Source organism: Triturus cristatus, chromosome 7 (assembly GCF_964204655.1).
Source record: "Triturus cristatus chromosome 7, aTriCri1.1, whole genome shotgun sequence".
NCBI classification, from domain to species: domain Eukaryota; kingdom Metazoa; phylum Chordata; class Amphibia; order Caudata; family Salamandridae; genus Triturus; species Triturus cristatus.
In genome coordinates, this window is record NC_140590.1 from 714,406,348 (window position 1) to 714,432,254 (window position 25,907).

At 46.9% G+C, this 25,907-nt stretch overlaps 1 protein-coding gene across 1 annotated transcript in view; it reads left to right on the forward strand.

Annotated features, from left to right (window-relative positions):
* Nucleotides 1-25,907, forward strand: part of CEP131 (centrosomal protein 131) — a 467,091-nt gene that overhangs the window by 332,867 nt on the left and 108,317 nt on the right. Inside the window, exon 19 of the mRNA XM_085617399.1 lies at nt 7,841-8,042. Coding sequence (XP_085473525.1) covers nt 7,841-8,042 — 202 coding nt within the window. The remainder of the gene's footprint in view (nt 1-7,840; nt 8,043-25,907) is intronic.

Here is a 25,907-nt window from a genome sequence, read left to right on the forward strand (position 1 = left end):
GCGGGCCACACGCAGTGACGCAGAATCTGCTCCCCGCGCCGAGGGTCCGCTTCAGTGAGGGCTCGTGCAACGACGCCACGCTGTGGCCTGTTGATGCATACATATAGATGTGAAGTTGTCCAGGGGCGAAGCGTTGGTCGGGCTGGCAGCCCTGAACCGTGTGTTTATTGTTGACATGCAACAACTCGAGCTTTCTGGAAAGGGCGGAGATCCGAGGGTGCCAGGGGCAGCGCGACAGGTGGGCGGGAAATACAAATATTGCCGAGAACCTTCTAGACCCGGCTGGGCTGGTGAGCCAGGTCTCCAAAGAGGGGGCGGGCACATACAACCAATAATACCGTTGGATCTGGGTCATCCGTGAGCGGCGGGTCCGTGGCGCCTGCTCACCCTGCGCCTGTCCTCGAATGACCCCATTAGAGCAGCTGGTATTGTGCATGGCTGTTCTTGCTTAGATTGTGCATTCGCTTGTACACACACATAGGTGGGCGCGTCACACCTCTCTGGCAGCGAGCGGTCTTTGTGCGCCTCTCTAAGCATCCGTGTCTGTTTGTGGGCGCCCCCTGTAGATCTGCGTGGGCCTATCCTGTTGGGGTGTCGGAGATCCCGGGTGTGATTTCTGTCTGCAGCCCTGTAGGCGCCTCTGAGTTCTGAATCTTGTATATTGTGAGGCGTAGGTGTGCTTGTGTTTTCTCGGCTGGGGGCGTGTCACTTCAGTTTATTATGTTTGTGACTGGGCCTGGCTCCTCCTGTGCTCCATTGGTTCTTGTGTGTTTGACAAATCAGTCACACGCCTGTGGGCGTGGCACAGAGCCCTGGGTGTGTCCTTTCACTCAAAGCGTGTGCCAGGTTTACAAGCGTGTGAGTGTGTTGCTGATTGTCTGTGTTTATTTATGCTTGCTCTTTTTATAGCGCGAACTCGACCTAAAGTTATTGAAGCGCTTTAAATTAGCAACAGTTAGATTACACAAGGGCAAGTTGTTTTATTGGTAGGCAAAGGTAGATGAAGTGATCTGCCCAAAAACGCAGGATGTTGCAGAGCATCGAATCCGGTTCCAACTGTGGTAGCTCTGGCCGTTACGCCACATTCTCCCCTCTTTGTTTATAACGTCCTCGCGCTGTTTATATGCGCAGATTTAACAAAGTGATGTTTCCCATGTCAGCTCGTTGTGGTTTCTCCCACAACATATTTACGGCCCACGCTCCGTATCCTGTACGCAGCGGCAGCACATGCAGTTTGTCCTTTCCTACAGGATATGCTCACACTCTTTAAAGTACTCCGGACCTACAGGATATGCTCACGCTCATTAACGTTCTCCTTTCCTACAGGGAACTCTCAGCTCGCCCTCACAGGTATACTCGGGGCTTTACGTGGGATGAAAAAGGGGGAGGGGTCTCTCAAAGGGGTGTGGCTAATGTAATTAAGGGCGTGGCTTAAAACACAAGCTAAAAGTCTGTGTTTCGCATAGTGTGCCCCCCAACTTGTATTTTGCTGTTTCTGTCGTTGCATCCAGATATGAAACAACACGTAGCATCATACCTACAACAAGGCAGGACTATTGGCTTTTGTTAGTTGCATGAGATAAATAAGTAGCATGGCTTGTATAGAATATTGAAAAAGCTTCCACTTAAAGCTCTGGTGACACCACGGCAACGCTGCTGCTCCTGAGTTTCAAAAAGAGAAGGGAAAAATCCAGAGAGAAAATGACTCTTTAAAGGATTTCCCTCCCCTAGGACCTCACCTGGCATGACGTCCTGCCGTAACTTCTCCTCTAGTAAGAAGTGAGCAGCTCACATCGATGTGCTGTCACTGCAGCCCAGAAAGAAACGGTCCCCTGTGCCAGGGCACAACAAGCATTTACAATGCAACGGTCTCGGCATTGTTAAAGTTAGAGCTATTGGCATTGCTCATGACAATGCCGTTTCTTTAAATGTTTTAAAAACAAAAACATAAACAAAAATAATGTCATGAGCAATGCCAATAGCTCTAACTTTACCAATGCCGAGACCATTGCATTGTAAATGCTTGTTTATTGTGTTGGCTGTCATTAAAGCCATCTCATGTTGCTTCGCAATTCCCTCATTGCAAAGTATTACACTGAGGCAATTGAGTACCACAAGAACAAAGTGGGAAGGCTAGCAACAGTGCCAAAGAAACCATATATGCTATTAGGACCCACTGTATTTAAATATAATGGTGTTGTCTGAGTCCTTTAAATGTAAACTTTATTTCCTGGCTAGTTATAAAACCGAAATTGATTACGCACACTGTCACCCTCACCCTACAAAGGTATAAATACTCTTCTCTGATTTCCAAAACACAATAAATGAGCTTTGGAAATAATTACCAGCATGTACTCCGCAGCATTAGATTGCAAAAATAAGGTGAACTTTATTTGATGATTTCACAAGGACTATGCAGCTCCGTGCTCATGAACCCCACTTTAACAGTATTTCACTAAGAACATGAAACATTACAAGTGCCATAATGTTTTGGGAATTAAGCACCAGTATCAAATGAGGAACAGGTGACCATATCCTGCATAGTTTATTTGTAGAACGCACTAGCCTGCTCATGATATCGAAGCACTAAATGGCTAGCCCACTATCCCATAGTTTAAATGGAAAAGAGATAACTAGTCTAAAACAGGCATGTCTTCACAATCTTCCTAAAGCTCATGTAATCCTCTTTTTCTGATATACCCAGGATGTCTTTACTGCCTCTTGCATCCATTTTGACATCGATCACTATTAAAACAAGCCAAAACATCTTATCAGCAGATCATAACTGGCTGATGCCGAACCATTAAAAGAATACATATTTGGACTGGGCATCTCTGTATTGCATGGCACATTTGTCTGATACTGTCATTCAGATTTTTAAAAATGGAGCAGAGAAATTAAAATAAAGCTTTCAATCGAGGTAAAGACCATGTGTTGGCAGACTGCTTCTTGTCAGTTTCCAAATTACCGATGTATGTCAGCAAAGATTTTAAGAAAATACATAACTGCTCTGCACTGCAATGGTCACTTAAACTGAAAAATCAACACAATAAAAAAGCATGGTGCGAAGCTGTTTTTGGACTAGTCTGACTGGGATTCTGCAAATCAGGACCCCAGTCTCTCTGCTTTCTCCATTAAATTGTTGTGTTCAATAATTGGGTACATCCCAGATTGGTTACTGGCGTACCCTTAGAAGTCCCTAGTATATGGTACTAAGGTACCCAGGGCACAGGTACCCTAGAAGTCTCCCATGGACTGAAGCATGTATTATGCCACCCATGAGAGACCATTCAAAATAGCACTACATACCTGCTATTGCAGCCTGTGTAAGCTGGTGCTAGCACTACTTACTAAAGATATAGGTTCCCTATATCTAGAGTCACTGCTCTTAAAACCTATGTCACCCCTGTAGCTGGCCTTTGCAATCCTGAAGGCAGGATGTGTGGTTCTAAGTCAGAGGGTGCACCTGCATGAGCAGGACACCCCTGCAGCCTACAGAGTCCATTCTCTTGGGTTGTCTGTGGAGCAGCCATATACTTTATAGAGGGGCATCGCATAATTACGCAATGACCATCTCGAAAACGGCTGCAACGAATCCCATCATGTTTGGTATCAAACATGTTGGCATCATACCCCCACACCATAATCAGTGTGGGAGGTATGATTCCAAGCACTGGAAGAGCCCTCCGTTAAGCTCTCAGTGTTCCCGGTACCAGCCTTCTTGACCCAGACAGCACAAAATGGTTGCTGCCGACCAGAGACACGATTCTGCCCCCCTGCTGTTGATCCAAACTAGAGCAGGGGAAGGTAGAACAATAGGTATCCTGTCACAGGGAGGTGTGGCCACCTCCCAGACAGGATTTAATTTATTGGAGTGGGGTGGGTGCGCTTTCCAGCGCCACTCAGTCTGCATTAGGGGCATATTGGGTGTCCCTGTGCATAGTCCAGTTCAAACTAGTCCTAGGAGCCGTTGGCTCCTGCTCTGGTACGAAACTGGACAAGGGAGTAACCTCCTCCCTGTCCAGACTCTCCCCTAGGAGGGTCCCCTGAATCTTCCCACGTCTTTCCTTAGGGTACTTAAGGGCTTACCTGGGTGTAGGTCCCTAGATGCGTCGTGGGACAAGATTCAGATCAGACACCACTTCTTCTGCCGTCTGGGCATCTGGACTTCGCTGGACTTAGTTTGGGCCTGACTTTGTTTCCCTTCCAGTCTGCTGCATCGTCTGTACCTGTGCATCATACAGGAACCTTCCACGGCCTATGAAGCATCAAAGACACTTGAAGGAATGTCCCTTGGAGTGAAGGAGTCACTCCCCTGCATTCACAAGCACCGCAACTAAGACGGCCGGTCTGCTGATCCTGAGCACCTCCGGACTCCGTAAGGTTCTGCAACACAGGTGGTGGCTTTCCACAGCTCCCGAGGCCTGTCATGCCCTCTCACCAAGTTTGAGGCCAGTATCCCTTGTGGGGGTTGCAATAACCGAATTCCTGTGCACTGCATCAACTTGCAGTTGTAAAGGCTTGTTGGCTTCCTTCCAAGAAGCTCTTTGGGCTCCAAGTAGCCGCCACCTCGAGCATGTCCTGAGACCAGAATCTTCAGCCACACCGCATCGTTGTGCACCGTGGCCTGCATCTTTTGGTGAGCTGCTTGAGGTCCTCTCACGACTCCAGTGCCTGTGGAGTCCACTTGAGGGTCACACTAGTTTCTTTTAGGCTCCCCCGATTGCTTAGGGCCTGTCCTGACTCCCCTGTTTTTGGTGAGTCCCCTGAACCTTGCTGGTCCAGACGTTACTCCTTCTTCGATTCCTGCATTGGTTGCATTTGCAAAGGCTTGTTGGTGCTTCCACCGGACACCGAACCCTCGGCACTCGACAACGTTTGTGGGACAGCTCATGCATGGGTCCTGGTCCTCCTCAGCATTTCCTGGTCCTCACAGCTGCAGAGTTAAGGTCATCGTCCTCCATCCTGCAACACCCAACATTGGAAGGCATTCCTCTTCCAAGTCTCCTGGTCATAGACTCTGTCCCCTCTGCTTGCAGGAACCTCTCATCTAGAATCCATCCTCGGATTCCACCGGATGCTTTCTCCTTCTTCAGCAGCGGCACTTAACTGAAGTCCTCCATTGGATTTGACGCCTGTTTCCAACACCACTTCACACATATGTACCTGGCTTCCCTGGTGTAGGTAACGTGGGTACTAGGGTATCCACGAGTGGTGTGGCTCTCCAACCTTTTGTCTTCCACAGGGTTTCTTCAGGGTCCACTGGGAAGGGTCCTTAATCTTTAAAAATCCAACCACGACAAACGTAGAGTTGTACAGAGCACGAAGTCGTATTCCCACACTGCACATGCTTTCTGTGGGGTCCCTATCTACTCCCCTTGGGTCCCCAGCACTCCTACGTCCTCTTGACATTGTCTTTACCCGAGTCGTAGTTCTTATACCACTTTCTTAGTATATGGTTTGGTCCCCCCTGGGTCCACTGTGTATTTTGTGTTATTTACTGTGTTTCTTTTCCAGAGTATTGTGTGAATTATGCATATATCTCCAGGTAGGAGAAAGTTCTATGTGTTAGAGAGTATTATCTAATAAATAGATAATTTTATAAATACTTTGTGTGGTTCTTTTTCACATAATCTATACTATAAGATTGCATTCTGGTAATACAAGCTGCTTTACACTCCTTCTGAACTAAGCCTGAAGGCTGCTCTCCACAGCTTTCTCTTGAATCACCATAAGGGTTGTCTGGACTGGTGCAAGGTGTCCACCACAAAGTTGTACATCATATACCAGGCCAGCTTCTCACAGTATGTTGGTATGATATTAGTTATTCATCTATTGCAAGTATTTCAGAGTATTTTCATACTTTTGAGACTTGATCTTTAATGTACACCAACTCCCATGTAGCCATTGAAAAATTTGACATAGCTTTCAGTCCAACTTTGTTTCGCTAATATTTAAGGTTGATTATCTACTCAATTTTTTTAACTGCAGAGTTCCAACTATTTAAGGATCATCGCTGTATGTCCAGGGAGATTCAATGGCCTTGCTCTCATGTAACGTTTTTAGCATGCTGTGCCTTCTTGATGTTTGCTTGCATGCATTGAAGAAACTTCAGTAGTTGAGTTTGTCGTTGTACTACTAAAGTATATAATCAGGTTTGCTTGGGAAGTCAGTAGTGTCATGGAAATATGAACTTGGTATCACAATAAAGATTTATCGATCCTAGACAACTGTTCTAGATATAAACCCAATAAAGATTTGTGTATTTTCAAAGACATTGATCGATGTTGCTATGGTGACCTGAGGAGAACCTTCTTCATCCTCGACCCATTGAAGGTCCATCAAGTAGGTGGAGGTTGTTCTGAGGGGTAAGACAGATTGATCTTGAAGGATAATGTGCCTGTTGCTGTGACAAGGGCAAGGAGAGGTGCAGGTAGCAATGGCTGGCTTTCTCTTGGCCCACATTTCCTACCTGTATTTGGTGCTAATGACTGGTACAGAAGGGAACCTGGACCATTGATGGAGCTCCTGTCTGTGCTCCAAATAAGACGTCTCCTAAGTGGCAAAATTGCCGCTTTTAACAGCAGTATCCTATCGTCAACCCACATAGACTAAACACATGTATGCAGCAAGTTTGATATCACCCCCACACTGCATAGTACGCTGCTGCAGTCCTGTCTGGCTCTGCAGTGGGAGTGCAGTAGTTGAGTCTGCTTACTATTGCTATTACTATTGGCTATTACTGTGTTCATTAGAGAAATGTAATATCTTTTTATATTTTAAATATGTTTTCCTACCTGTATGACAAGACTGAAGTTGAAAAATAAAGTTTATCATTTTTGGAAAATTGATTCTAGAGTGCTCCAGTTCAATATTTGTTTTCCTTTTTGTATTATGGGGAGTGGGAGGGCACCAATAAAAAACACCCTGTCCTCTAGCATGCCTTTCCTTCCTATTTACTGATGGGTTGCCTAGATTTAGTTTTGTCTCCTTTTTATGTTTTCCATACTCTTTTTTGTTTAAATCTTTTCTATTAACCTTTTTGCACATTTTTAAAACATACAATCAGAGCAGTGCTCATGCAGCATAAAGGAAGTAAAAGAAAAGTGATTGCCAATAGCATAATGTGCAGTACCTAATAGCAAAAGGAGAAACAGGCGAGTAGTTCACGGCAATCACATAAAGTCATGGATCAATACCCCTAGGCAGGGCGAATCAGTGCTGACGAGTCTCACCAGCGGGTGGCATGTAAACAGACCAAATATAGTGCAGTTCGAACTCAACTGGGGACATAGGGTACTACAAAATGAGGACAACATAAGCCAAGGAAAGGAAACTGGAGTTGCTTAAGACCTGCTGCCGCATCTACTGTAGCCGGGGGAGCCAGAGCAGCCAGGGTCTAGAGGCGATGGAGTTATGAAACAGGCGAGCTAAATCAATCTGGAGGGCAGGGCTACTCTACGCCCATGTCAGTGAGGGATGGATCCTGAGTACCGGCCCCAGATAAATGTTTTTCATACTCTTAATCCCTTTCGACCTCCCGCTTCAACGAAAAATTATAATTTGTGTATTTGTACTGCATGAAAATAAATGTGTGCCAAAAAGCAATGGTAAAAGCAAACAAATTGTTATTATTGCGTGTGCTAATTTCTTTTTTTTCTTAATTCTATATTTTAGGGTTGACTTGCGGTTGTCTCTCAGTTTTCAACAAACTAAAAAAAAAAGTCAACTGAGAAGCATAATTTTTATTTGGGAGAAGATGGTTCTTTGAGCACTTAATCAACAGCCTTTTACCACTATTTCTTTTGCATTCAGCATTCCAATACCTTTCTCTCTCCAGGATTGGAGCCTGAAATCCAGAAGCTAATAGCCAAACATAAACAAGAGATCAAAAAGCTGAAGGCCTTACATGAAGCGGAGCTCTTGCAGTCGGACGAGCGAGCTGCCCAGCGTTATGTACGTCAGACTGAAGATCTGAGGGAGAACCTGGAGCGGGAAAAGGAGGAGCTGAGTCAGCGGGAGAGAGAGCTAGCTAAGCAAAGGTATGCATGGTGATTTTGGTAACTCTAGGATCTGAGATGACCCAAAAACTTGTACAGTTGTTGTGATGAAACCAAGGAATGCCAACACTTTGTGGAAAAGATGCAAGATATTCCAAGTCCTTTGGTAGTGGGAGAAGGTTGGGCAAATCACAGGTTTTTGAAAGGTTGAATGGGGAAATAAGATACCTTTATGTGGCAAGAGTTTTGCAGAAGGGGGGGGGGGAGCAAATTGCTAATGTATAATTTGAACGTTATAGGGTTGACGGAACAGCAAGTGCATATACTTTTCTGGGAAAAGATCGTTATGTTCAGAACGGAGCTAAGAATTTCAGTGGAGCAACAGTAAAATGCAGATTTGTCTCTTGCAAAAGAAGGCAATGGGGGTGGGTTGCTAAATCATAGATCACTTTCAAATTGGGGAAAATGTTTGGTTAACCTGTATTTGAGATTCCTTTGTCTCCACTTAATCTGAGTCTTACAGTTCTTTTCTTTGTTTTGTCAAGTTAACTGTATCCCTTTAGATTATCACCTTTTTGCAATGCGTTTTTATGTTCACTAACTTTGTTTGTACTGGAGAAATGTGCATGCAGCCATCCTGCAGGACAGCATGGCTCTGTTTTCATTTCAGTTCTTGCCCCTCACATTATAGCTTGCCATTGGGCATTGAAACCATTGCTATTCTAATGTACGTGGACCCCTTAGACTATTGAGTCATCCTGTCTTCTGTGGTTAAAACAGGCTTCATTGCAGTGATCTACTTAGGACCTCTGAATCATTGGGGCCTACCATCACGGTGTTGAATGAGCTATTGCTATATTAATATACCCCACTAAATCTTCACCCCATGCCATAAACTGTCTCCTGTGGCTCATCAACAATATCTAGAAGATTCAGAAAATAGGCAGCAAACTGGTAAAGCAGCACACCTGCTTGAGGAAAAAGGTGACCATAAAGACAAATCCTTTTCCTAAGAAACCCAGGCTGATGGCAGTATTACACACCTACCTTCATGTATTTGCAGTTACAGCTCACTTAAGACCGGATCATGGTTTCATGTGGACTACTGAATAACTGTACTTCACCTTTCTGGTAGCATCAAGAATGTTACCCAGGTGATCTTCCTAAACACGAAATATACGTTTTGGCAGATTTCGTGAACAATCTTCCATTGTCAAATCAGTACCATTAGATGATAGAAGAATAGTGGGAAAGTCCTTGTTTTCTGCTCTGGCCTTGTTTTGTGGTCATGTTCTGTGAAAATGGGAACTACATACTCCTTGCGAACAGAAAAGAGCAGCTTCAGAGCCCAGAAGAAGGGTTGACATAGGTTCTGATTATGAGTCAGCTGTAGCACTTTCTCCAGCAGCATACTGATCAGGCTGATTCCATGTGACCTGCTGTTTCCACACCTGGCATTACGTGGTGCAGGACTATTGGGTGGAAATGCCCCTGATAAAACTCCATGTGGGTCCGGGGCACACCCATAGTGCTGAGGCACAGCCCTCAACCTCACCCTGTCTCTAGCAACACCACAGAGAGAATGGAATGCTCCCCCAGCACCCCTAGAACCTTCTCTGAACCCTGACACCCACTTTATTCCCCACCCCATGACTTAATTGGTTCCCCTCGCTCCCTGTTATCTCCTGCTTTAAACAGGTGGTAACTGGGAAGTCCCTACAATTTGTAATAACCTAGTTATCCGCAGTGCTCATGAATATTCGCTACTCTGGGGATGTGCACTAGTAAATCCATCTTGCATGGGTTCAATTACCACAGACTGGTATTAGTAGTTCCAGCCCCAGTAATTTTAGGACCCCTGCTATGTGCACATCATAATGAACCCCATATAATGCCACACCTTTCAATTGCCGCGTGCCACTGTTTAGCTACTGTCACAGTGTGCTGTCTGTTGAAACCCCTAAGATTCTGTTGATAGATCCAAGTAATGAGACTAGATAGAGGCTCATGAAGTAAAGTTTAACTCTGAAGTCTGTAGGAAAGTGCCCCTTTTTGCATGGTTGCACCCTGTTTGCTGCTTGATGTTGATGCTCTTAGTCTAAGTGTGCCATGGGTTCCTGCAAACCAGGTACCAAGTTCCTATGTTCTTTCCCTAAATCTGTACTGTTGCACACCCAAACTGGCAACTCTCTGGCCACATGTAAGTCCCTTGTAAAAGGTACCATGGGTACTGTGACCAGGGAAAGCCTCAAAGGGCTGCAATATTTATTGTGCCACCCTTAGAGGCCCTGTACCCTGACACACACACAACCACACATGCTGCCATTGAGGGCTGTGTGTTTTGGTGCAGAACAAAGTGAAGAGTCGATAAGGCACCCATCCCTGTGTGCCATGCCTACAACCCACTGCCTATGGCATAGGTCAGCCATCCCTCTAGCTGGGTGCACTATGCCACTGGCGAGATACAGGTGCATTAGCCCTGTACCCCTACATTGTATAAGTCCATTTTAGACCTTGTAAGTGCAGTAAAGCTATAAAGTGTATATGGTCTGGGAGTTTGTCATTACGAACTCCACAGCATCATAATGGCTTTACTGAAAACTGGGATGTTTGATATCAAAGTTCTCAGCACATTTAACCCACACTGATGCCAGTGTGACATTTAATGGAAAAAGGCACTCAGAGGGCATCTAAGAGATGCCCCCTGTAAAACAACCTAACTCTAGTGTCTTGGTTGACAGGCTGCTCACCAGCTGCCACCCCCGAACATGAGCCACCCGGTATAGGGGTCCTAAAACAAAGCACATACTAAACAGAGGTGCAAAGCCTCCTCCCCTATGATGGGCAGGGTCCATGAAGGGGTAGCTTCACAGGCTTGCCGCCTTTGTGAGGTGCCCCAGACATTTGGTGCACCCAGCAACTGGCAGCCACCGGTTCGGACCCCCACTTTTGGGGGGGAGAATCGGCGGGAAAACCAAGATAGGGGGAGAGTTGTGCCTGTGAGAAGTTGGACTGGTATATGCTGTCCACTAGTTAAAGTGGGGACCTTGTACCAGTCCAAATAACCCTTATTGATGATTACATTAAAGACAACCTTTATTGAAAGCTATCCTAGTAGTAGCTATGGAGAGCAGCCCTCAGGCCAAGTCTCTAAGGAATGTAAAGCAGTTTGTTTTACCAGATTAGAACCTCCTGAAAGACCAAATGAAAGGAGAACCAAACAAGGAATATATCAAATATATGTATGTTCGAGGCATATGAGCTGCAGATCACACACTAAGGATAAGATCGCCATCTGGTGTTGGGCTCGGATGATTGCAGGTTGTTGTTGTCTTCGGAAGAAGTCTTTGGTCACGAGATTGGTGACTCCTCCCCTGGACAACAGTGCGCATGGGCATCCACTCCATCCTCAGATTGTTTTTTTCTGCCATTGGGTTCGGATGAACTTTTTTCTGCTCCAGCAGAAAACTTATAGCATTCACTACAACTCTCAAAATTTGAAAACTCGACGTCGAACTCCATATCAGATTGACTCCGGACGCGGCTGATGGAAAGGACACTTTTTAAAAAATGCCCCCAATGTGGAGCAAAGTTTCCTCATAGCGATCACCACGAGGTCTGTAATTTGTGCCTTTCACCAGACCACAACGAATCCAGCTGTCCAGCCTGTGCCGCATTCCGTTCAAAGAAAACTATGCGGGACCGAAGAGCTCGACGCCATATCATGGCCAAGCCGGTTCCGGAACCAGAAGACATCTTTGCACAGGATGTCCCTGACGACGACTCCGAAGATCTCCAGATCGTGTCCGAGGCCGACGATTCTGATCCGGGGCAGCCTGTGAGTACCAGCCCCCCTACCCCAACACCACCCAAAAAGACATTGGTCAAGACTCTGCCAGCTGGGCCCAGTTGCGATCCAAAAACATCTTCAGAAGCCCCGCCCTCGGGCCCGGCTCCGAAGAAAAGTAAGCCTGCAGGTGGCTCGGGCTCGAGCAAACCTCATGTCATTGTGCCTTTAATACCTTCGGCACCGAAGCAGGCTCCGAGACCGAAATCTCAATCGGCCCCTAAACGTCACTCGGCACCGACATCTCCACCGGCACCAAAACTTTCTTTGGCGCCGAGGTCTCCACCGGCACCGAAAGGCTCGTCGGCACCGAAAGGTCCTTCGACACCGAAAGGTTCTTCGGCACCGAAAAATCCACCGGAACCGACAAGTCCATAAAGAACAAAAATCAAAATCAGAAACAAAAAAGTCGTCGCCAAAGCCGCCTTCGGACAGTGAGGAACTCTTTCGGCCTGATCCAAAGCAAAAACGGATTTACATAAATCCGAAAACTGGACATGTCACAGCGGTGCCCTACAAGAAAAGGAAGCTGGTCACAACACCTCCTCCAGCACCTCCAAAGAAGAAGGACTGTGCCACTTCACCCATACGTCCTTCCTCTCCTACATTACCCCCTATTCCATCCCCCCCACCCCCACTGCCTTCACCTCTACCATCTCCTTCTCACACACCACCTCCACAGGATGATGATGATTTAGGGGGAGGGGGAGACCCAGATTTCTTTACTTACCCCACCAGTAGATGACTGGACTTACCCTATGCCTGATATTCCTGACCCCACTCCATATCCCTCAAAACCCTCCCCCCCCTGATGACCATTTAGGGTTCGGTCAGCTTATAAACAGAGCAGCATCGTTTCATGGCGTCACCATGCACACCGACACTCCTGAGGAGGGTTTCCTACTCGACACTTTTGAGCAGTCGCAGAAGACAGTTCACATTCTACCCATGATTAAGGGAGTGATAAAGCATGCCAATGAGGTTTTTAAAGACCCTGTCAGGGCCAGGGTTCTCAACCCCAGAATAGAAAAAAAATATAGACCGGCGCCACAAGATACTGCGTACATCAAGGCGCAACTCCCCCTAGACTCACTAGTCGTATCAAATGCCAGAAAGCGGGCGAACTCCCAAACAACCGGAGACACGCCGCCCCCAGACAAAGAGTCTAAACTCTTGGAGGCTTCCGGCAAAAGGGTTGCCACACAAGCTGCTAATCACTGGCGTATTGCCAATACACAAGCCCTATTGGCTCGTTATGATAGAGCCCATTATGATCAACTAGAGGATCTCTTGCAACACCCGCCTGAACCATAGAAAACACAGGCCACTGACCTCATCCAAGAGGGCAAACTAATATCCAATGCCTCCATTAAATGTGCATTAGACGCAGCGGACACCGCCTCTAGGGCAGTCAACACAAGTGTATTGCTTAGACGCCACGCATGGCTGCGCATTTCCGGCTTCAAGCCAGAAGTCCAAACCACCATTCTTGCTCAACCCTTTAATCAGGAGCAACTATTCGGCCCTGCAGTAGACACTGTCCTAGAAAAAATGAAGAAAGATAATGAGACTATGAGACTACCAAATCAATGGGAGCATTGCAGTCCACTCAACCCAGAGGCTCCTAAAATGTGGGAACAGACAACTCTTCCACCTTCAAAGCATCAGGTCAAACATCCCCTAACAGAGGATATTTTAGAGAAGGTTATCGGGGAAACAATACTAAAGGCCGAGGACGTGGGGCAACAACAACAACACCCGCACCTCTCCAGCCACCAAACAGTGACTTGCCACCTCTCCCCCAGACCATTCCACTCCGGTCGGGGGAAGACTTCAACAGTTCCTACCTGTCTGGAATACCATCACTACAGACAGGTGGGTAAGACAAATTATCCAATCTGGCTACTGCCTCGAACTGATAAACCCACCCCCAAACATACCACCTAGGCACCGTCCCATGACGTCTCACCACCTCACGCTCCTCAAACAAGAAATACAGTCTTTGCTTCAAAAACACACAATAGAACCTGTTCCACTACAACATCAGGGCACAGGAGTATATTCCCTATACTTCCTTATTCCCAAAAAGGACAAAACCTTAAGACCCATACTGGACCTCAGACTACTAAACCAGTGCATACAATCGGATCATTTCCACATGATCACTCTCCAACAGGTCCTTCCATTACTTCAACAAGGAGACTTCCTTGCCACATTAGACCTCAAGGATGCATAATTTCACATCCCTATGCATCCCGCTCACAGGAAGTATCTACGATTCGTGGTAGACGGTCAGCACTATCAGAGTAACAACTGCACCCAGGGTATTCACCAAATGCTTGGCAATTGGTCGGACCATTTCTTAATCTCTTTCCTTCTTCTGGTCCCCCCACCGCCCCCCCCGTAGTCGAGGCCCTAGCCTCCTGGCCCGCAACTGGAATAAAGCTAACCTCGACCTCTTTCTCTCCTCCCTAACATCTTCGGCTCCGCCCGGCCTAGGTCCTCTAGACTCCCAGGAAGCCGCACTCGTCGATTGGTTGGAATCTGCCAGCGACAAAGTCGCCCCCCTTAAGTCTATTCGAACTAAGCGCCCTCATGACGCACATCGCTGGTTTTCCGACAGCCTCAAAACCCTTAAACTGGGACTTCGCCAAGCCGAGCGTCGCTGGCGCCGAAACTACGACCCCTTAGAAAAAGCCCACTTCCTAAAATTATCCGGAGAATACAAACATGCAATCTCAGCTGCAAAATCTGCCTACTTCTCCACAAAAATTCTCAACTCCGCGCAAAAATCTAAAGACATCCTTGCTATTGTGGAGGAACTTTCACACCCGGATAGGGTGACCATCAAACCCCTCCCCTCTCAGGCACTCTGCGATTCCCTTAACCATTTTTTCATAGACAAAATCAGTAAAATCAAAAACAGTATCTCTTCCGGGGCCCCAGCAATGTCCCTCCCAGAGGCAGCCCCCTTTCTCAACTCTCGCTCCCTGAAACAGCTCCCTCCTATACCCGAAGAAGACTTCTTCCCCCTGCTCCACAAAGTCTCATCTGGTTCCCCCACAGACTGCTGCCCTCCGGCAATTATCCGGACCGCTTTTTTGACCTGCCCTGGCCCTCCATTGGCCCTCCTGAACAACTCTCTCCTGCTTGGCGTGGTCCCCAGTCAGTTCAAGAACGCCGAAGTGGTCCCCATATTAAAAAAAACCAACGCCGACCCCACGGTCTTGGGCAACTTCCGCCCCATTTCCCTTCTGCCTTACCTGAGCAAGGTACTTGAGACGCATGTGACCAGCGTCCTCAGCTCCTTCTTCGAGGACTCCAATTTTCTAGATTCCTAGCAAGCTGGGTTTAGACCTGCCCATTCGACAGAGGCGGTTACCCTCTCTGTTATGGAGGAACTTCGTAGAGGCGCTGACTCCAACATCAGTCAAGCCCTGGTGCTCTTAGATCTGTCAGCGGCCTTTGACACGGTCGATCACACCATCTTAGTCGACCGTGTCAAAGAGGCAGGCATCAGCGGGACGGCCCTTAACTGGGTTTGTTCCTTCCTTGCGGACCGCCATTAATCGGTCCGTCTTTCCCAGTTCACGGCAAACCGGACGAGAGTCACCTGCGGTGTGCCGCAGGGTTCATCCCTGTCACCCCTTCTTTTTAACCTTTACCTCACCCCCTTGATCCGCTCCCTCCGCGGTAGGAATGTCACTGCATTTAACTATGCAGATGACATACAGCTCGTTTTCAATCTCGACTCCTCGGACGAAGCGGCTCAAGATTTCCAGTCCACCCTTTGCCATATCAGTAACTGGATGAGCACTCACCATCTTAAACTCAATCCCGACAAGACGGAGCTCGTTCTTGTCGGAGGCCCATCCAACCCCTGGAATTCCACCTTCTGGCCCCTTTCCCTCGGCCCTCCCCCCCACCCTGCTGACAAAGTGAAAAGCCTCTGGGTTTACATCTCCCAAAACCTCTCAATGAAGCACCAGGTCAGTGCCACTGTGTCCTCCTGTTTTTTTCAGCTCCGGAAGATCTGGAAAATAGCCCACTTTCTGACCACTGAAGCCCTCACCTTGGCACTGCTGGCGTTAGTCATCTCCCGGATCGACTACGCCAATGCCCTGTACGTTGGCATCCCACAATACCAAATCAACAGATTGCAGCTGATTCAGAATCAGGCAGCTCGCCTTATCTACCACCAACCAAAACATCACCACGTCCGTCCTCTCCTCAAGGCCCTCCACTGGCTTCCTGTTTCGGAGCGCTGCAAGTTCAAACTTGGCTGCCTGACTCATAAATCTCTGGCAGGCACCGGTCCCTCCTTTATTTCCTCCCTCTTGCATCCTTATACCCCCTCCAGGAACCTCCGTTCCTCTCATCTTGCGCTCCTTCAGACTCCCCGCTTCAAGCGCAAAAAACACGGAGGTCTCAGATTTTCCTTTTTGGCACCCTCATTCTGGAACTCTCTGCCGCTGGAACTGAGACTTTCTCCCTTTCACCTTCATTTCAGGTCTCTCCTAAAAACCCACCTCTTCCATGGCATTTACTCATAAATTCTTCTCTCCCTGCTTTCTGCCTCTTGCTGAATAAAGTGAATAGCGCCAAGAAACCGTCCGGTGAATGCCGCGCTTTATAAGTAATTTTTACATTACATTACATTACAGTTGTGGCAGCATATCTCAGGAGACCAGAAATCCATGTCTTCCCCCTATCTGGACGATTGACTCATAAAAGCCAATACTCTAGACAAATGCGTTCTCCACACTCACAACACTATTCAAACCCTACACAACTTGGGATTTACCATCAACTATCCCAAATCTCAACTACAACCCTCCCAAGTACAACAATACCTGGGAGCCACCATAGACGCATCCAAAGCCGTAGCTTACCCCAGCACAGCCAGGATAGCCAACATACAAAGTCTCATCAAAAAATTTCAAACACAACACTCTCTCCCCGCAAGAGTGTTCATGCAACTCTTAGGCATGATGGCGTCATGCATCTCCATAGTACCCTACGCACGCCTTCAAATGCGTCCCTTACAGGAATGTCTAGCACAACAGTGGAACCAGGCCCACGGACAACTAACCGATCTGGTGTTGGTGGACAGCCGCTCACTTCGCTCGCTGAAGTGGTGGAACACCATCAACCTGTCCAAAGGACGGACGTTCTTAGAGCCTCTTCCACAAGTTGTGCTGACCACCGACGCATCTCTCACGGGGTGGGGAGCCCACCTCCTTCAACACACCACTCAGGGCAGGTGGACCACTCAACAAAAACTGCTCCACATCAATCACCTAGAACTTCTAGCGGTGTTTCTAGCACTGAAATCCTTCCAAGTGCATCTACAAAACAAGACTGTCCTCATACGCACGGACAACATGACCACAATGTATTACATACAGAAACCAGGAGGGACACATTCTCTACAACTGTCCCAACTGGCGCAACAAATCTGGAGATGGGCAATTCCCCGAAACATCTACCTGCTAGCAGAACACCTCCCAGGGGTTCAGAACCAGGTGGCCGACCTCTTAAGTCGCCACACACAGCAGATACACGAATGGGAACTACACCCCAAAGTCTTACTCCCATTCTTCCAAAAGCGGGGACAACCAGACATAGACCTGTTCGCCACACAAGAAAACGCAAAATGCCCAACCTTCGCCGCCAGGTTCCCACACCCACGGTCAAAGGGCAATGCAATATGGATGAACTGGTCAGGCAGATTTGCGTACGCTTTTCCGCCTCTCCCACTCATTCCATTTGTGGTACGCAAACTGAAACAACAGTCGCTGACACTCATCCTAGTGGCTCCCACTTGGGCACGTCAACCCTGGTTCACCACACTTTTGGAACTATCGCTAGTTCCACATAAAAAACTGCATCTCTCCCCGGATCTTTCAACCCAGAACCATGGAGAAATCAGACACCCAGATCCTCAAACACTGAAATTGGCAATCTGGCTCCTGAAGTCTTAGAGTTCGGGTACCTCAACCTTCCTCCAGACTGTATGAATATCATTAAAGAAGCCAGAAGACCTACTACTAGGGCATGCTATGCTGCAAAATGGAAACGATTTGCCATTTACTGCGCTAACAATGACATACAACCACTGGATGCTTCCATCCAAAACATCATTTGCTATTTACTACACTTGCAAAGATGCAATTTAGCGTATTCCTCTATACGTCTACATCTAGCGGCATTAGCAGCCTATTTGCAAAATAGACAACACCTGTCCCTCTTTAAGGTACCAGCCATTAAAGCATTTATGGAGGGTCTTAAAAGAATTATTCCTCCAAGGTTACCACCTTCCCCGGTGTGGAACCTTAATATTGTTCTAACAAGGCTCATGGGTCCCCCATTTGAACCAATGCACAAATGCGAACTGCAGTTCCTAACATGGAAAGTGGCTTTCCTCATCGCAATCACATCCCTGCAAAGAGTAAGTGAAATACAAGCCTTAACTCTGGAAGAACCCTTCCTACAACTACATCGGAACAAAGTGGTTATTAGGACGAATCCAAAATTCCTCCCTAAAGTCATTTCCCCTTTCCATCTAAACCAGTCAGTCGAACTGCCAGTCTTCTTCCCTAATCCAGACTCAGTAGCTGAGAGGGCACTTCATACCTTAGATGTTAAGAGAGCCTTGCTGTATTACATCGACAGAACCAAACCTTTTCGGAAAACTAAGCAACTGTTTGTTGCTTTCGCGCCACCACATAAAGGCAACCCTATTTCCAAATCGGGTATCGCCAGGTGGATAGTCAAATGTATCCAAATATGTTACCAAAAAGCTAAACGTACTCTTACCGTTCCCCCTAGGGCGCACTCCACCCGTAAAATAGGGGCTTCTATGGCATTCTTAGGGAACATCCCCTTAGAAGACATTTGCAAAGCAGCCACATGGTCTACTACACACACCTTCACTAAGCATTACTGTGTTGATGTGCAATCCAAACAACAAGCTTCAGTAGGCCAAGCTGTCCTAAAAACTCTGTTCCAAACTGCTGCAACTGATACAGGTGACCACCGCTAGGGGAGACACTGCTATATAGTCTATCCTTAGTGTGTGATCTGCAGCTCATATGCCTCGAACGGAATATGTTACTTGCCAGTATGCATCTGTTCTTGGCATGTAGAGCTGCAGAGCCACACACACCCACCCGCCTCCCCGGGACCTGTATCCGTTCTAACATTGTCTTAATTAGACACTACACATGGACATCCTTTCTCTTTACTTCTTATACACTCCATCATTTCCCATCATGGCGAAAAACAATCTGAGGATGGAGTGGATGCCCATGCGCACTGTTGTCCAGGGGAGGAGTCGCCAATCTCGTGACCAAAGACTTCTTCCGAAGACAACAACAACCTGCAATCATCCGAGCCCAACACCAGATGGCGATCTTATCCTTAGTGTGTGGCTCTGCAGCTCTACATGCCAAGAACAGATGCATACTGGTAAGTAGCATATTCCTTATTACTAAACACTCTCTACTAACCTCTTTATGAGATTAGAGAACAAAGCACACAATATTAAATCACTAGAGCTACAGTAAATAGCACAATACACAGTGGGCTCCAGGGGGAGACCAAACCATATACTAAGAAAGTGGTATAACAACCACGACTTGACTAGACACAGTACCTAGAGCACGTAGAACCGCTGGGACGCCAAGGAACCACCCAAGGTAGTGACACAGGGGACCCACGGAGGACGGGTGCAGTGTGTGAACACAGGCGCGAGCTCCATACAATGCTATGGGAAAGTCGCAGTTGGAATTTTAAAGATTAAGGACACTTTGGAGAGGACTTTACGCAAACCAAGTTAAACATAGAAGGTTCTAAGGCCAGCACCCTTGAGAGTACCAAGATACCCGTGTTACCTATCCCAGAGGAGCCGGGTGCATAGGGGTCAAGTGGTGTCGGGAACCTTAGACGTTTTCTATGGCATGATGCGAAAAAGTGCTGCTGCCGTGAAGATGAAGTGTCCAGTGTGATCCAAGCCTGGATCCGAGGTGAAAAGAACCTGAAAGCAGAGGGGACAGAGTCTGGGTCACTTCACAGTGGCCAGGGGTACGACAGACGAATGCCCACCGATGTTGGGTGTTTCAGGTGAGAAGAGGTGAAGCTTGACTCTTCAGCCACGGGGACCAGGAGACGTCGACCAAAGTCCGAAGGTGAGCTTGTCCCACGAAGGATGCCGAGTGCTGGGGGGTGGTTAGTGTCTGGATTGAACACCAACAAGCCTTGGCAACTGCAACGCACATGGGCAGAGGAAAGATACTTCGGTGAGGACCAGCAAGGTCCTGGGGACTCTCCAAGCTATGGAGAGTCAGGGCACCTCTGGAGCAACCAAGAAAACCCCCAAAAAGTCAAAGTTACCTTCACAGGGACCCAATGGCCAACGGACCAGGGATCGCAAAGGGACCTTGAGCTGAATCCCGAAATACCAGCCCACGGAACACTCGTGGAGTGTAGGCCAGGAATCTTCGGTGGAATTACTGCTCGGTGTCAGGACTACAAGTAGCCCAAAGCACATCCTCAGGGATTGCCAAAAAGCATATGCTGCTGCAAATGTACGCGGTGTGCACAAGGGTTCGGGTTGCACGGTGCCCACGAGGGATACGGGCCTCAGAATTGCTGATAGCGTAGATCAGCCTCAGAGACCTCGGGAATCCACCTCCTGTGTTGCAGAAATCTTTGGAGTCCTCAGGAGCTCGCAAGATGCAAACTGGTCAGATGCGTTTTAGGTGCCTGCCTTGCAGGGGAGTAACTCCTTTACTCCAAGGGAGATTTTTCAGTCATCCCGCATCGTGCAGATCGTCGAAGTACTTGGTTTCTGTAGCAGAGTTTAGTCCAGGTAAAATCTAAAGTCCTGTAGTCAGGGATTCCTACTTTATACCCAAGGAAGGGGTGGGAAAAAACTCTGGGGACCCACCTATGGGAGGGTCAGGACAGAGGGGTGGCTACTCCCATGTCCTTTGTCCAGTTTCGCGCCAGAGCAGGAGCAAATGGCTCCTGCAACCGGTTTGAGCTGGACTATGCACAGTGACACCAAATGTGCCCCTAGTGCAGACATCAAAGCACTCTCAGAGTGCACCCACCCAGCCCCAATACACTAAATCCTGTCTGGGAGGTGGTCACACCTCCCTGTGACAGGAAACCTATTGTCAAGCCTTCCCCTGTTTGAGCTTGGCTCAGCAGCAGGAGGGCAGACTCGTGTCTCTGCCTGGCAGCATCCATTTTGTGATACCCAGGTCGAGAAAGCTGGTACCAGGTAGCCCGGTATGTCACATTTGTCCCTCTAGGAGGGTGTAATGGCGGGGAGATAGGATTCCAAGGTGTTTGACACCAAACACAACATGTTTCTATGCAGCCGTTTTAAAGTTAGCATTTACAGCGAGGTTATAATGCACTTAAGTATATATGGTTGGCTGCATCACAAACCACCCCGGAAAATAGGTTCCGAAGGCTGCAGAGGGGCTCTGCTCATGCACGTGCACCCTCTCGCATAAAACCCAGAACCCTGCCTTCGGGATTGATGAGGCCTGCCATAGGGGTGACTGATAGGTTTATATGTGCAGTGATATAAAATAGATCTAGTGAATCTATATCTAAGTAAGGGGTGCATGCACCACCTTACACAGGCTGCTGTAGCAGACCTGTAGTGTCATTTTGAATAGTCTCTCAGGGGTGGCACAATACATGCTGCAGCCCCTGGGAGGCCTCTGGGGTACATATGCCTTGGGTACATAGTATACCATATACTAGAGACTTATAAGGGTACCCCAGAATCCAATCTGGAGTGTACCTAAAGTACATGCAATCAATTTAGAGGAGAAAGCAGCTAGACTGGGGTCCTGGATAGCAGGTTCCCAGTCAATCTAAGTCGAAAACAGTGAAACATCAGCAAAAAGTGAGGGTAACTATAAGAAGCAGATCCTACTCTCCTACTGTGCCCACCTTTGTCAACGCCACAGGTGGGGGAAGCAATGCAAAGCACAACTCTTAGATGGGTAGACCCAGCCAACCAGAGCGAGGCTTATGCGTCCCTCCCAATGGAGAGTGGCATAATAGGGTGCGTACCCACCCCAAGGAAGGGACCCACTGGTCCCAACATTTACCTACCTGAAACACCCCTAAATTTAGTATTTAGGGGCCACCCTGAACCTTGCCTCCTCAGACAAGAAGAAGCAAGAAGGAACGAAGAGCCGTGCTGAAGGAAGAAGAGGAGGACACCAACTGACTTGGCCCCAGCCTTACAGGCCTGTCCCAACCTCGACCTGCTCCCGCGGAATCCCGGTGTGTCCTGCAGCCAGTAGCCCCCCAGAACCTGGAGGACCTGTCCTGCCTTCACTGAAAAGACTTTGTCTCGTGTGAGCACCAGCTTTACTGACCCACAGGCTCTGGCTCCGGCCAAATCCGTGAGTCTGTAACTAACGCCCACGGCCCGAGTTAGAGTAGCCCAACGCCATGAGGAGGTCTCCCCGGCGATCCTAACCTGGGATATAGTGAACCCTGACCTGCCTCAACCTTCCCAACAATGCTTCCCTCCACCCCTCCCCTCTGACCTCAACTGGACCCGGTTAGGAAAACCTGACGCCAAAAGACAGGCCTGCCCCCGACCCTTCAAGGCCTTGATGGGGCCCAACCGACTGTGTCCCTGCATCCCTCGACATCCCAACTTACCTCTCCAGTGTTCGGGTCCAGAAGATCTTCGTCCCCAAGCCTGCAGTGTTTATTGTAACCGGAGAATCCCCATTGAAAACAACAGGGCACCCGACGCAAAAACAGCACCCGGCCGCCCCTGTGCCGCTGTGGGAGCACTTTGTGTGCTAACTTGGACCCCCCTTTGCCCTGAGCTTAAGTCCTGGAGCCGTGCTCCCTCATCCTTGTGGCCTGCTTGTGAGCAGCCACCAACCGGAGACCACCTATCCCCCATTGGATAACATAGGGCCTCAGCACTCTGCACCAAGCCACCCTATTGTAGCTGAGGGTGCTCTTGGAGTGCATCTTTGACCCTGGGGAAACACTTGTTCTAACCCCAGAAACACAACTCCCAAAACCTAGTACTTACCTGTAAACCGATAACGTCATTTCCTCTCATTGGATTGCATTGACTGCTACTCTGTGAAAAATTTGTGGAGTATGACAACTTAAGAAACTGTATATTTACAAAAACTGATTTTCTCACCTTTTATTTAGGGAATGTTCCAGTGTGATATTTAGGCATATCACACCGAGTCGAAAAAGTAATCTAAAAAGTAATCATACAGTAATTGCAAAGTAACTGAAATGTAATTTCAACTTTCTGAGTACTTGACCTACCTGTATCTAAACCAATTGCATAACAACTGCATCCAACTGTATAATTCCTGCAAAGTAGTATTTCACTTACCTGTACCAGGCCTTGCTTGGTTCTATAAATAAAATCCAAAAAAATAATATATTTATTCAATCAAATGGGTCTGAGTTCAGTCTTTGACTGTGTGACATGATTTCTTGCCTGAGTGAGTACAATAAATGCTTAACACTACCATCTGATAAAGCCTTACTGCTCGCCCACACAACAACAAATAGAGAGTAATGTAATCTCTACTTTTACCTCTGCCTACCTTTGGGGTTCCACTGGACTCTGTGCACACTATACCTTACTTTGGTGTAGTTTATACGGAGCCAGCTTCTTACAAAGTCCACACTGAAAGACCGCACATAGGTCATGATAATAACTGGACTGCCTAGGGTATTTGTCCTGATCCTAGTGATCAGAAAGTAGGAGTTGAAAAGCTTAATCTGAAGTGTAGACCGTGGCACTGTCTCTGGAACAATAACAACATTGTCTGATGATGGACTGGAAGAATTAATGTCCTAAAAACCTAACGCCACAGGACTGAATTATATTGTATGCCTCTTCAAAAATGGTAACAAAATTAGATACTATAGCCAGGATAGAGGAGGCCCCTTCTAGGGGAAATAATACGTGGCATACTAGACGGGCCAGATGAACAACACCATGTAAGACATTTTTGTTCAAGAACAGGGAGAAAGAAGGGGGTGTACTAGGAAAACTATGTCAGGCTCTTTTAAGCCTTCTACAGTGTTGATACTGTGAGAATACCAAATGTACATCCCTGGCCCATCCCATACAGCTTCAAGGTATCCTGGCCTTGTAGGCATTTGAAGAGTCACATGCCAGAGCTTAGATTCATCATTTTTAATATCACTTCTACTCAAGACCTGCTTAAAATGACATTTTCAGTACACTAAATGTTGACTCTATATTGAAGCAGAATATTTTTTCTGATAACTGTGTTTTGTGGATATTAAAAATCTGATTTAGAAATGCTTCAGTTTCTCTTCCCATTTAAACCCTTCAAGTAAATGACACTGCATGGGCTGCTGTCTCTGTAGTGTGGATTCAGATTAATATAGATTTGTAGGTTCTTTGTGACTGCTATTGAACTATGTTTATTTTGAAAAATATTGCCCCATGCTTAGCTTAATTAATCTAACACTATATATTGTAAATTTCCCCTTACTTAGGTGTGTTTTTATATATGCATGTAACACGCTCTGCTGCCCAGTGGTTGTGGTTTATGCTATACAGTACCTGCTAATAACATGGCACTTTTTTGTTTAGTTCTTGAGCAGTGTGGTGTATCACTCCAAAACCAGAGCAAATGACGAGCAACCTACTAGACTTCCAGTCAGGGAAATGTTTTTAGCCTTCAAAGATAATAAAACCAACATTCTAAGTACTGCTTAGCCACTGTAGAGATATGTCCAATAATGTACTCTCACCTATACCGCATGTATGAATTTTAGGATACACATTTGACACACATCTGCTGTTCTAACCCCAAATCCCAAAGGTTAAAAAAAAAAAAACTGGACACTCTGCAATGAAACAACCTTATTGAAGCAGTGCTATTGAGATTAGATTACTACAACTCACTATTTGCTGGTCAATGGGGTATTCATCTCTCACATAATGCTCTTGGCTCTATGAGTGTATCCTTTGCCTCAACTTGAGCACTTTCATTGATCTGCATGTTGGACTACTTCACAATGGTAGGCCTTTCCTTCAGCTGATGCTGGCTCCCTCTCACGTCTGTCTCTTGCTCTAATGTTCAAATGCTACACATTAAATCCAGACCTTTGGCTTTGCCAGTGCTTTTTTGAGTCTGCGGCTCATTAACTTGGCAAACGTGATCATCTTAAATTCAGCTTGCACATGGATGTTTAAATAAATCTTCCAAATTAGTCAGTGTTATAAAAATGTTGTTTGATATTTAATTGGGAGAGGTTATCTCCCACGCTCAGTAGCTGTCTGTTGACGCAAGATGCACAACACAAGACATTGTTTATATACAATTTGATATTAAGCCCTATTACCGATGCCTGGCATGTCGTCAAATGAATTGCTAAAATGTAGTGACTCCTGTAAGGGTGCAATAAGCATGTATGAGATAACAGCTGTCCTCAAGTGTCATAATCTTAAAACGCTGTGCAAGACCTTCCCTTCCGTCGTTTAATCGTGAACCCCTAGAAGATGCATAAGACTTTGGTTTCAAACCCTTGTTCGTTGGTCTCTTCTTTGCACTCCACATAATAAAAGTGGGTCTTTCTATAGATGGATATAGACTTGGGAAGCCGTCAACACCAAAGTTTGAATCGAACATACCTACTATTTACATTGATAAGGAGAGGATATCAAGGGGGGTCCCCATTGAGGCATTTGGTGCAAGACGTATGTACAGGTACAAAAAGAGTGGCATTTGACTCTGTCCTACTGGCAACTGACGAATAGGGGGTTTGTACAAATCTTTAGCAAGACTATTGGGGTTAGATACTTATCAATCATAGCATGAGACTATGTTTGTATTGTTAAGTATATAGCTGGCAAGAGCAACAGAGCACTATACAATAATTTGGGGGGTGAGCTAGGAAACAATAAAAGATAGCATACTTCAATGTTTACATTTCTTTGAGAACTTCATCAGGAGTCCCGTGGCAGACTGGTTACTGGCCTCAAATGATGTCACTCA